A 13,445-nucleotide genomic window follows, 5' to 3' on the forward strand; every position below is an offset into this window, starting at 1 on the left:
GCTCGGAAGGCTGTTCCTCCTTTAAAGGACTGGGATAATATTTCTAGTGGCATTCTGAAAGTGAAAGCCATTTGTGTATAACTTTCTATTAACCTGAAAAGGACACTGTAGAAAGCTTTGGAGAGAAACAATTTTTTAATTGTAAAATCCACTGGAAGGTCACTCTGCTTGCTGCAGGGGTGCAAGTTTCATATTTTGTTTCTTAGTGCTCCTTTAAAATTAATATTCAGAAGCTGAGTCATTTAAAATTATGTGCAAAACAACAGTTTACAAAGGAATAGAAATTCTGTCCCCCCTCTTCACAGAATTTATGTTTTGTTTCTTAATTGACAAAACATGCATCTCTTATAAAGTGTAGTTGGAGGGAGATAGTGCTTTATGCCTCACCTCATAGAAATATGTGCCATTTGCAGTCATGTGGTGTACGAAATAAGTACAGGAGGCGTAGTACTTTGGAAGATTTGAGTATCTCAATGACATGGAATCTTGCACGAGATAGAAATGAGGCTTGAAATTTGTCATGCAGGAAATTAACCCACGAAAACTTCAGAAAGCTGATCTATATGCTAATGCGTTTTAAGAACGCAGTGCAAGCCACTGGAAGAGTGTGAAATGTGAGGGGTGGTGGGAGGAGTGGAGTGGTGCAGGGGGGCATTTCCAACACTGCTTATTGCATCTGGGAATCATGCTAGCTGTGACTTTAGTTTTTACTGATAGAAGCCCCATGGGAGAGGAGAGGGAATTATTAAAAAGATATCTTCTAAAATTGTGACATGTGGGAAGAAATCATGGTTTAATACACAGCATCTTTCATTTGGAAGAATCTCAATGTACATTAAAAATCTGATTTGTAGGAAAACTACAACAAAACTGAAGCAGAATCTGTGCAGAGCAGTGCCATGGAACAGAGCCTGCAACCTGATTTCCAAAAATCAAGAGCAGAGTGATGCTTAGGTTGTGTATCAACACAGCACAAAGGTGGCCTTGCTTCTTGCTATAGGTTATTAGATGCTGCTGTGATGCTGAGGAAGGCTGCAAAGGGAACGAAGGAGAGAGAGATAAGAAACAGGAGGAAAAATTAATGAACAGGATTCACGGATCAGGAAATAGTGAAATGAGGAGGAAAGAAAAGTGATTAAGTAGGAAAAAAGTTGAAATGAATCTTTCTCCCTTAGGTCTCTGAGAAGAGGTTCATATAATTTTCTAATCATGTTTTTTCCCCACAGCTCATTCATGGTTACATCTTCTACTTACATCAGCAACATCAAAAGTGTACATTTAAGGCCCGATTCATAGAAGCATAGAAATTAACTGAGTGGGAAGGAGTAATTTAATCATGTAGCATCATCTACGTGTGATCACCTACATGGGATTAATGAAGAAGTAAAGATCCCCTAGCACTGTAAGAGGGAAAGGGAACTATGCTTGCAATGTGATGTACGTAAAGTATGTTAAAGAATAATTTTGCAGCTCATGAACCTGGCATTTATCTAGACTCAGATAATTTTTAAAAAAATTATTATTTTTGGCCTCAAGAGAAAAACAGGTAGCAGTTATAAAGGGTGACTGTGTTGCATGGGACTCTTATGAAATACTACTTTTCCAATACAAGATATCACAATATTTACTGTGTTTCTTTAAACAAAAAAAGAATTTAAGATAATTCTTCATAGAAATAATTTGTGTGTGTAAAGGATGAACACACACCAGCTTGTCAGTTATTGATATTTACAGTGGTTAAACAATACATAGGCACAAGGACAATCTCTCCACTTCAGCTGGAAGCCTGTATTTCACCTCAACACTGCAATGCTCTTTACTCTTTGATAACTGCGATTGAAAATAGAGAAGTGGAAATAGAGCCCTTAGAAAAGATTGCTTTATTCTTTTAACATATTCTCCTCAATAAAGTCAATTTGTTGTTGTTGTTGCTCTTGTTTCTTCCTTGTACCTCCAAAGGACAGAGAATTAAGAAGTGATAACTATGGAAAACTGGACAGCTCAGGTACATGGCAGTGAAGTCTGAATAGTGACAACCTTTTAAGTAAACTTGGTGAGACGTGGGCTTTGTTTTAAACCTTTTGGAAAGTTCAATCCCATCATCTATCTCCATTCAGGGAGATGAAAGAAATTGATCTCATGTGCTGGAAACAGCTAGGTACATCGTTGTGGTGAGGAACCCACAGCTCTAAAGGGATGTACCCGAACCAAATCTAAGTGGCTCAGGATATACACAGCTCTTAACATGTTTTTGCTGTGTTTAGGATGTGCTGTGCCCAAGACAGAGAGGTAGCTCACCCTGGGAGATGACGTAATCTATGTGGGAAGGATGGAGAAAAAAGGACAGACAATACATGCATAGTTATTCCTCTACTGCCCATGTTGACTGTTTTCCTTTCAGGAGTTGTATCAGAAGTGGTTTTGAGAAGGAAAAAAAATCAGCTGCAAGGAATAGGAGAGTGTGGCAAGTGTATGGAGGTGGTCAAGACAAAGCTTGCAGAGAAGAGAGTTGAGGTTGGCACTGGCAAAAGAGCAGATGAGTGCAAATAGAGTTACCTGTGCAGGTAAAGGTGCCTAAAAGTGAAGATACAGATCCACAAAATAGTAATATGAGGGTCAATTTTAATATGGAAGAAAGGGAACAAAAAGAAAGGTACAGAAGGGAGGTGACAAGATAAAAATAGCAGGTAAAATAGCATTTGAAGAGTAGGTCTTTTGGGGAGGGAAACTGGTTGATGGATGCAGTCTTCAAGGCTAGTATGAACTCACTCCAAAGCACTGGCTGCTTACACAGAGCAAAAAGCTTCAGGATATGGCCTGGACACATATAAGACAGAGTAAAATCTGACAGACTTGAACAGCCACAATCATGGGAATTCTGATAACAGTGCTGAGATAGGGGGAGAAAACAGGGGCTTGCTCTAGTAGGATCACAACAATTTAGGGATTAAACAGTCAGAAACACAAAGGCAGGATAGGGAGTCAGGTCTGTAATGAAAGACAACTTCGCAAGGGGACCATTAGTGAAAATAAGGCTCTGAGGATGCAAGATGGTTTAGAGAGGCTATGGAAAACGGATGTAGTCTGAAGACCTTGGATACATCACTAAGAGCTTGCTGGGAAGAGCTTGTATTGCACAACATAGTGTGGCTGGGCCAGATCCAGGATAAGTGTGAAGGGGACTTGCCATGGACAAGTAAAGAAATGTCTCCAAACCTTTTGTAAAAGCAGCAAACACTTAACATAAGAAAAAAAAATGTTGTCAACCAATGGTGCCAGACCAGCAAAAGTTTTTATTCTTATGAGAAGATAGGTGACTTCTGATCAAGTTAAACTGTTTTAAGTAACCAGTCCTCTATATTGTTCTTTACTTTGATTGTGAGCATGGGCAAAACATATATCTTCATTAGTCTAGTGGCATTTGTTGGAAAACACAGCTCTGTGTTTAGCTAATGACTTAATTAGAAAAGCAGTAGTCAGTTGGCAGTGAATGGTGAGTCTTTATTTAACAGGGAAGCACGGAAATTAGCCATCCATCTGTTTTTTCCTGTTAATTACCTCTAAATATTAAAATTGAATACAGCCTTCAACCTGATTGGTAGTTTGAGTGGTAATAGTGGAGTTCAGATACTAAAAGGAAGACATCAGAAGAAATGAAGATGATGCAGCACCTGTATTTTACAACTTTTGTACATATTGCTGAAGCACTTTTACCTACCTAGGACAGCTGCTGTGGAGGTCATGTTCACCATTTCTGGCCCTTCAGCCATACTTACCGCTTTAAATGAGCATCAGTCTTGGCAGCAGAGTTAAGTGAGCCCTTACTTTTCCACAAGAAACATGACTGCACACCACATAGCAGCAGCAGTGCCAAGCTGTGGGGTTGGTGCCACTTGGAGGTTTGTTTTTAGTAGGGGGGTTGGACTAGTTGGCTTCCAGAGAACTCTTCCAACCTAAATTATTCTGTGTGCCCTTAGGAGCAGCAGTCAGAGCTGGCAGCTTATCTCATTTTGTTGGTTTTCCACTCTGAAACACCTTTCACCAGCATTGCCACTCCCACCTCTTTCTTTCTTCTGTCAAAGACCCTTGTGCAGCCCACAGCTGAACCTTAGCCCCAGTGACAGCCCAAGGAAGCTGGCTGGGGTATAGCTTCTGCCTCATCTTAGCTGAGTGCCTTGGGTTGGCTCAGACTGTCTGCTGGGGCAGTCTTGCATATTTACTCTTCCCTTTCTGATCATTATTGCAGCTAGGCACCCTTGTAGAAGAGCAGGAAATGACTCAAGAGACACCAAAACCTACTCTCTTCTAGCCACAACTGCTCATATGTCCTGTCTTCCCTGTCATATTCACCTTGTTTCAGGAAATTATGCCCAATCCTTTTCTTTGATAATCATTTCCATTGAGCTTGCTGAAAGAAAAAATAAAATTATTCTACAGCACTTCTTAACAATACTACATTTTATTTTAATTCCCAGCTATTTTTTTTTCCTTAACAGCATAGGTACTCTGGGGAGCTGCTTTGGAAGCTTTATAGATAGGCAGGATAAGAACATACTTCAATCAACAGTTTCCACCTCCAACAAGCTGCAAAAAGGAAAAACCATACGGGATCTCTGTGCTTCCTCACTAAAAAACATTGTCAGTGACTGAGATTAATTTTTCCCTCTTTTTAGGTATTAATGTTAGCTAGAAAAGATTTCCAGTTGTTTAAGTCAGTGGGGTAAGATCAATCAATACATGGGGTTGTTCACTACAAGGCCCAGGTGAAGTGTGGCACAAGTGAATAATATCATTCCAGAACCGGCCAAAATACAAGGTCTGAAGAAATAAGGTTAGTGGTATTAAACGTGTGACCAGTCAGATGTGCAATTAGTTTCACAAGTGTGACACTTGCTAGCTGCATCCTCTCAATTCCCAAACAAACTGCAGAGGTGTCTGCCCAACTCTTTTCGGATAAATCTGGAATATTATATGAAGACAGTCACCTAAATAATTGCTTTGGAATAAAAAATGAGATTAATTTTCGGATGCAATGAACTGAACTTTGCTTTCTGTTTTGGGAGTGTATTCCTGAAGAAAGGAATAGTTTATTCTGCTATAGCCCAAAGTGGAAATGGTGGTAATTTTCCTTCTAAGTGGCTGTTACAGAATGCCATTTAAAGTAAAGATTTGTTGTTTAGCTGTCATGATCATGAAGTGTTTATTAATTTTTGAATATGTATTTATGGGGTTCAGTTTTACAGTGCATGACAATTTAGATGTTTGATTCTTAAATGGAAAAAGTATAAAAGTGAATACCGTTGTTTGCTTCTTGAATCATTGATTACAAAAATGTCTTAAACATCAGTATCTAATAGTAATATCTCTTTTGTTGTTTCATTTCTAAAAAAATCTTTTCCTTTGTAGAATAAATTTATTTCAAACCCTTTACCATGAATAACACTAGAGATTAAAAAAACAGCATAATGAATTACAGGCTGACAATAAGTCAAGCAAATAGGCAAACACAAAAATCCCTTTTATCAAGGGAAATGGTGACAAAGTCAAATTATTTTGCTCAATTTTAAGGCTAGGAGTCATGTCAGCATCATCATCTCCCAGTATTTTTATGTATGTTCCCGACACCTGATAAGCTTTCTAAAGGCCAGCTTGAAATCCTCGTTGAAGCTCGTGTACAGCAAAGGGTTGATGAGGGAGTTGACATATCCGAGCCAGGTCAAGAAGTCCGCTACTTCTGGGGAGACAGTGCAAATGTGGAGGCCCACAAGCAGTTCCTTGATGAAAAAGGGCAACCAGGACAAAATGAAAGCACCTAAAATCAGCCCCAAAATGCGAGCAGCCTTTCGTTCCCGTGTCGTGGAGATCTGCTGCCGGTCGCCAGCCAGGTCCAAGTCATTCTCGAAAGGTGGGATCCTCACGGATGCGTTGATTTTATCAAACTCCGTGGTCGGGTCAGACGTGGAAAAGTCCGAGACGCAGAACGTCTGTGTGAGCTTGCAGCTGGCAAAAGAGTTTTGGCTGTCTGTGCTCCTGTTGCTGAGGTGGCGGCTTGAACCCCGCTTTTGGTAAAGGCTCTTTGCAGCGTGGTAAATTCTGTAGTACAGGATCAGGATCAAAGTCAAGGGTATGTAAAATGCCCCAAATGTGGAATAAATAGTGTAGATTACATGATCGTGCTGAATGCGACACTCGCTGGGAATATTGATGCTGTGGTGATTTCTCCAAAACAAAGGGGGCATTGATATGAAAATGGAGATAGCCCACACGGTGACTATCATCAGCCCAGCTCTCTTTGCCGTTCTTTTCCTGGCGTATTCGATAGCGTCTGTGATTGCCCAGTACCTGTCCAATGCAATGACACACAGATGAAGGATTGAACATGTGCAACAGGTCATGTCGACGCTAAGCCAGATCTCACAGATGAAGTATCCCAAAGTCCATTTATCTATCATTATGTAAGTGATGCTCAAGGGCATGACGAGAACAGCAACAAGGAGATCTGTCACAGCTAGTGAACATATGAGATAATTTGCCGGCTGGTGGAGCTTCTTGGTTGTGGAGATTGCTGCAATTACAGCAGAATTCAGCAGCATAGTCAAGGTTGTGATTGTGGCCAAGGTCAGGGTAACAAGCATCTTTTCAGTTACTGTTTTTGGCTTTGCAGCCCCACTGGCTTCAGTGGTGCAATTTGTGAAATTCATTTTCTCCTCCAGGATGCAAGAAGGTGCTGCTTCAGGTAATGAAGGGTTGCAGGTTCAGAAGTCATCCATTTAGAGAGATGTTCCAGGTGCAATTTTTTTTTATAATCCCATATTCAACAAAGCAGCAAAAAGCTTCCAGGTTTCCTCCTATTCATTGTTTTCCTAGAAGATAAAATCACATCTATTAGTCAATCAAGGATAATCCCACCTTTTGGTACAGAGTTCTACATTTCTAACATTACTATCTCAAATAAAATGTTGGTGTGGTTTTCCTTCTTCTCTTTTCACTTGCCTTTTCTCCCCCCTTTTCTCTGCATTCATGGTTCTCTTTTTTCCTTCTCCAAAGGGCACTTCGGGCCAGATTTCCTGATGATATGAAATGGTTATTCCTTCTTTGGTTTTGGAGATTTTACTTAAAGTGGGAGGTCCCTTCTCACAAACATGTCTGTAATCTTTGTGAATTATTGATACCAGGAGCTAGTCTTTTTCCTGCTTGTTAAAATACATTCCAGCAGATGAAGAGCTGAGGAAATTTGCCTTTTCACTTCAATTGCTGTATGAGAGTCATCAATTACTTCTATGTATCACCTTTGAAAACGAGCAGCAGAGGCATGCCGGCATTTCACAGTTTTCCATTCTGCTTTTTCATATCCATGTCTGTATTAATATATTTGAAACTGTGCTTAAAAATTTCTCAGGTTACCTTTATCATGCAGGTTTCAAACAATGTTTAAAACTTTATGGAGAATGCTTAGTTTTACACATCACATTAGTGTTGCTAGGAGCTTATATAGTTTTGTCTAATTATTCCTGACATTCCACATAGCTCACTGTGAGCATCTTTAAAGAAGACAGACAAAAAGATTTTGCCATTGCTTTGAGATTTCTATCTAATTGTGCTCCCTGTCAAGGAACCCAGTGTGATGCAAGGTATGAATAATAATTAAAAAAAACCCCAACGTTTAATGCTGTTTCAGGATTTCAGATGTCTTTTCCATACATCCCAAATGCTGATTGAAGCCATTTAGCAGTCCATGAGATGCAACTTGGGATATGCTCTGGGGCTTTGCTTACTCATTTGTAATTTACCTTGCAGAAAGGATGTAGAAAACTGAAAGTCTGAATCTTTTCCCATGAAAATAAACAGAAAGATTCCTTCCCCTGTGATGCCTTAAAGTCCTTTTAGTTTTTTGGTATTTCTAATTTTTATAAGTCTTATAAGTAGTTATACAGGAGAAGTAGATTTTAGAAACAGCAGCACGTACTCCTTTACCCTTTCCCTTTCCCTTACCATAGCAATTACACAGATTCTTAACCCTATTACCCCATTCCATGCTCCCCATATCAAATATCCCCTGAATTCCATTAGAAATGTTTAGTCTCTTGTCAAGGTAGGCCTGTTCTGTTTAGAGAACACTTGTACTCTGGCCTAAACCGCAAGATACAGCCAAGAACTGGGTGAATGTGTGCCCTCTGTGCTCCGAGGAAGACTAGGGGGACAAAGTAGGTGGTCCCAAAAAGACCCCAGCCTCAATTCCCCAGGTGTGGACTGGGGGTGGACCAGGGCAAAAGCCAGAGGGTGGGAAAACCTCGGACTGGACAAACAGTGTTATAAATTGTAATCACCTGAGGCAGAGGCCATGTGCGCATCTTGTAACCCCATGCCTTGGAGGCATGAATTAAATCCTTTTCTTATCTCACCTCTAATTAAATTGCTTTGGAGTTTCATCACCTGGCTTCTTTTATCAAAGAGTAAGAAGGCTTCTACACTGGTTGTACAGGCTCCCTCAACAGGCAGGGGAATAAGATAGCGGCTGCCAGAAATACACTCGTCCCCTCTCAAGACAAGTCTTTAGGGCAGATGTTATGAATCATGTCCTGGAAATGCTGATTGTCTCTATTTTGACTACAAGTGGCTCCTCCACAGTTGCATTTAGAATACATGCCAGATTTTTAGATGGCTAAATTTGAAAGGTAAAACCCATTCTCACTGACACCAGTGGGACTTGGATTAGGCTCTGAGAGAGAGTTTGAACGTGGAAGCTAATAAGGAATTAAGAAATTGAATGAGAAATTATGAATTTAAAGCTAGTCAACTGCTTAGCTCTGTACATATGCTCTTATTCAGAAATTGGAGTGCCATCTTCAGAATGAGCTGAATGAGGAACAATCAAAAATAGAAACTTTAGAAAAAACTGCTATTCGTGGATAGGCTCTAGGAAAGCTGATTTGTATTTTTATAGACTCTGGATTAGCAAAATGTCAGTTTTAAATTCTGCCCAAGGAACAGCAAAACCACCTTCCCCTAAGGCAGAATCCACTCTTAAGAAACTGCTTTAAACTGCTTTAAAATATGAATACCCTCGGAGAAAATATCAAGCCTGCTTATTAAAAAATGACTGGAGAAGTCAGATGGAAATCCATCCATCAGTCTTCAGGACTGGAAATGGCAATTTGACTGTTTAGGCCTAAAGTCAAAACTTCAGCTCAAACATTTTCATAAATTGTTCATGGGAGTCTTCTCTGTCAAGCCAGATCCTGATTTATTTAGTTTGCACCCTTACTATGTCTGATGCTTTGACCAGAGGATAAGGGTTTTCTCTACTTCCCTAAACTCCTGGAGAACAGACTAGAAGCAATTGTAATTAATAAACTTTCCTCAGCATTATCACTTAACGAGTGTAACCCATCCACAAGCACACTGGTCTAAAGACACCTGAAGACACCATGGGATTCTCATGTCTTCCACAACCACTTACTGAGCCAGTCCACCCACAGGAGAGCTCGTGATGCTTCTTGATGTAAGCAGCATTTCTTTTTCCTGTCCTTCACTTCTCTAGGGGCTCTGAAGTTTCATGGTCCTGGCACATCTCCCCATGCTGTGTGTTCCCCACCATTTTCTCTGCTGAGCACTGTCTATATGCATCTTTAATCCAGTAGGAGCTGAATTGCTGTGGTTCTTCCCCAGGATAGCCTTTCCCACTGATGCATCCCAAGGGAAATCCTTTCTAAGCTCTATCTGTTCTCTGTACCACAAGGATACTCCGAAAAATAAATTCTTTCTTTCCTTAATTAACCTGTCTTTAAACAAACTTAATCAGACCAAGCACCAGGTTTCCTTTAGGACAAAGGATACTGCTGATGAAATGGGGGAGTTTGGTTGTTTAAATCTGCACACTGCTCAGTGGGGCCAGCATTTTTTTCCTTGGAAAATCACTGCAATAATTGAAGACAGGGAAAAATATAAACAAAACATCACCCTTGCAGAACACCAGCCTACAGGTACCTCAGATCATGCAAGGCCATCGGTTTGTGGTCAAAACCCATCACTGGGGAATTAATTCAGTTTTAATTCCCAAGCTCCTTATAGGAAATGAGCCCTTAGCAATTCAAATAACATAAATACTACATACAAGAATGGTATTAAGCCAATATTAAGAAAGTATATTTAAATGCTGAAAAGTCATTTCAGTTTTTAAGGGATGAAGGTTTCTTCTACAGCTTAAGTATCTGCCTCTTGTCCTCACTTCATGAGGATACACACTGGCATTATAACTAGTCAGTTATAATTAGTTGACTGTAGGCTTTGTGGCTCCTTTCACCTGCTCTTCCACCCTGGCTGCTCCTCTTTCCAGGCCATCCTTATTTCTATATGATCTGATTCCAACTCCTGCCTTACAGAATGCACAGGGTCCCATAGCCCCGGCTGTTCGCCTCCCAGCTCACCTCCTGTGCTGGAGCAGCCTCAAGATCCCTTGACCTGCTGCTGCCAACTCACCCACTACTTCTAGGGGCTCGGCCAGGGCTCGTGTCGAGTCTCCCACAGTGCCTGTGTCCCAGCCTTTCCCTCATTGTCCTTGCTTGTCCAACTGTTCTCTCTCTACTTTTGAGTCAGATGGTGCCTATGTGGAGTATTTTGGCCCAGAAAAGAGATGGGGTTTTAAAATGGGAAGTGATTTACCAGGAGATGTCAACGACTGACCTTGCTTATTAATACAGGGCAGGATTGAAATGCTACTTATCATTAATCTTTAAAAATGCAGGTGTGTTTGTGGTCATACCACATGTGTTAACAAGGAGAATCTTACTATCTCTAGTCAAGAATAGCTGGTTTCCAGCATTTCTATCACTTGTGTACAATTGCTATATATAGTATTGCTATCACTATAGTAATTGATTGTGGTTTTCTAAATGACATCTTGGAAGGGACATTAACAACAGTTATTTAAAGTACTCTCATGAAAAGCACTGCCATGTTTATGTTTTGCAGTTGTGTTCCTTTAGGCTGTCAGTCATTTCCTACAGAGAGGATTTTACACACACAGATTAATTTCCCGCATTTGGTGAGAGAAACTCATCTGGGTTACTCCAAATGGGAATCAATCAATCAGGTTTCATATTAGATGATTATTGTTAATGGCGTTGAGTGCTGTCTAGGAGGAAAAAAGGGGAAAGAGGTTGATTAATTGTCCCTTAAAAGCAACTGGACAATTTTAAGCTGCGAGATGGCAATGTCCATGTCTGCTCCTGCCAAAAAATATCTCCCACTTTTCCACAGAGGACCATGGTGTAGCAGCATAATCCGAATTTCTGCTGGACACACTGACTCCCACTCCTTGGCTACTGAACTTTTCACCATTTCATAAGAGAATAACATCACTTGCAGAGAACAAGTGGAACTGGTACTGCACGTGTATGTGCAGCACAGGTTAGTTTCTTTACATCCATGGTTCTACATTTTCTCTAAACAATTATGGCACTATACAACTGCTACATCTTTGTCCCCTTGACAGCAATAAACCAATTTGACTTTGTTAAAGTCTGAATTGGTCTGAGAGCTTTACAATTTCAATATTTCCACGATTGTAGCTGCGAAGGACAAGAATCTGTGGCATGATTTGTGAGACAGTTTATGGAAAATATAACTTAGCACATTTATGATAATGCTAATATTTCAAACTATGGATAGACGCTAAACTTCCAATGCTCTTCCTTATTATCTCAGAGAGGTTGTCTCTTCCAAGTTCTGAAATTCAGGCCTTCACGTCAAATTTATTTTGCAAGATCTTGCAATTTTCTAGATCATCCTGCTTTTGTAAAGTCAACAAATCTTCTTGGACTTCATGGTTTCTTCGTAGTCAAATGATAGAGCTGAGTTTAACTGAAGATTATAAATTTCCAAATACTTTGTACTGTACTCTGGCATGCTGGTGTTGCTTTGGGTTTCTGAGGAGCTCAGTGCTGCTGCAGAGGTCATGTTATGGCACTAGTCTTAGGTGGCTACAATTTATGTAGGAATGGCTGGGGTTTGCAGGTGGTTGAGATGGAGTTATATGGGAAGTGGTCGAAATTCACAGAAAAGTAGAGGGGAGCACTGGGGACATTTTGGGAGCACAGCCTTGCCAGACCCACAGCACCTTAGCTGCTGCAACAATAATTGCATATAAAACTTGTGGGAGTAAGTTAAGCCAGCAGCACGTGCATTCAGTTAATTAGAACCAAAAGGGAGTGTTTCGGCCTTGGAGCTGAGAAGGAGTGTGTGAATCAAAACACTGAGTTTGCAAAAAGTCCTGGGAATTCTAGTTAACTGAATGACAACACCAGGTGCTGTTTAGCAAAGAACCCTAATAAAGGGGAAACTCGGAGAGAGCTCTGTGGAGAATTCTGAATCACGGTGTGTGCAGCCTCAATTCTTCATCATCTGTAAAGCTGAGCTTGCTTACATTAACTGTGTCATAAATTCCAGATTTATGACAACCAGGACTGATAGGGAGAAGGTAATTTGGTCAGGGTTGTCTATCTGGGAAGAGGCTGAGATGGAGAAAGGGAGGGTCAAGGCTGAAAAGAAGGATGAAAAGTGGAAGAAGGGTAACAAGTCAAAAAGGGAGTAAGTGTTGCTCACCCACAGCCAAAATCAGGGCAATAACTCAATCTGTTGTCCAGACAGACACATGAGTCAAACTCGAGATCATGGTTGGGTGGGACAGGGGCTTTTCCCCATGCTGGCTGGCATAGGGACCCAGGGGAGAGAAGGATGCAGCACCCTGGTGGTGTTGCTTCAATGCCTCCACCAGGCCTGATGGCTTTGGTAGCAACCCATCATCTCCTCAGGGTAACAAGGTAAGTCCATGTCCTCTTGCCTGTGCAAGAGCAAAACTAAGTGCTCCTGCAGGCCAGCTGTGTGTGTGTGTGTGTGTGTGCAGTAACCCTCATGGCTCTGCTTATTTTCCATTGAAAACTAAATGCTGTCTATGGGGTTGCTAAAATGACAAGCTGTGAAGCGGTGCTTAGGCACTGTTGTTTCTGGCCCTGGATCTGATCTTCTATTGCTCTCCATCTCTTTTGCTGAAGAGCCCAGGACAAATGCCAGAGTGACCATGACATTTTAACTCTCTCAACATCATAAGGTGGATCTCTCCTTGCTTGTCAGGGAGGCTTAACCTTCTTTCCCAGTGGACACTGCCAGCCCGGAGGGTTCCCTTCCCAGTTTAGAAGCCTGAGAGAAAATTGGTGGGAAAGGGGAGGTGCTGCCGCCCAAAAACCCTGGTGCAATCTGATCTGAGTCAATGAAAGACCACAAGCTGGCAGTTTTGCAAAGCGTTTTTTTGAAAGAAATCCATCCAGGATGGAGGTAAGCTTTTCTGGTGCATATCTTGGCACATGCAAATGAGAAACAATAATTAGTGATGATCTTCAAACCATGTTCCCTCCCACAAGCAGTGGCATAATTATCATTCACAGATG

General features: G+C 41.0%; 1 protein-coding gene across 4 annotated transcripts in view; it reads right to left on the reverse strand.

Moving 5' to 3' along the window:
* Positions 1 to 776: 776 nt before the first annotated feature.
* Positions 777 to 13,445, reverse strand: part of HTR1E (5-hydroxytryptamine receptor 1E) — a 39,058-nt gene continuing 26,389 nt past the window's right edge. For all 4 annotated transcript variants that reach the window (XM_064650051.1, XM_064650050.1, XM_064650048.1 and 1 more), the window contains one exon: positions 777 to 6,863. In XM_064650051.1, the coding sequence (XP_064506121.1) occupies positions 5,607 to 6,701 (1,095 nt within the window). In that variant the 5' untranslated portion in view covers positions 6,702 to 6,863 and the 3' untranslated portion in view covers positions 777 to 5,606. The remainder of the gene's footprint in view (positions 6,864 to 13,445) is intronic.

Source organism: Pseudopipra pipra, chromosome 3 (assembly GCF_036250125.1).
Source record: "Pseudopipra pipra isolate bDixPip1 chromosome 3, bDixPip1.hap1, whole genome shotgun sequence".
NCBI classification, from domain to species: domain Eukaryota; kingdom Metazoa; phylum Chordata; class Aves; order Passeriformes; family Pipridae; genus Pseudopipra; species Pseudopipra pipra.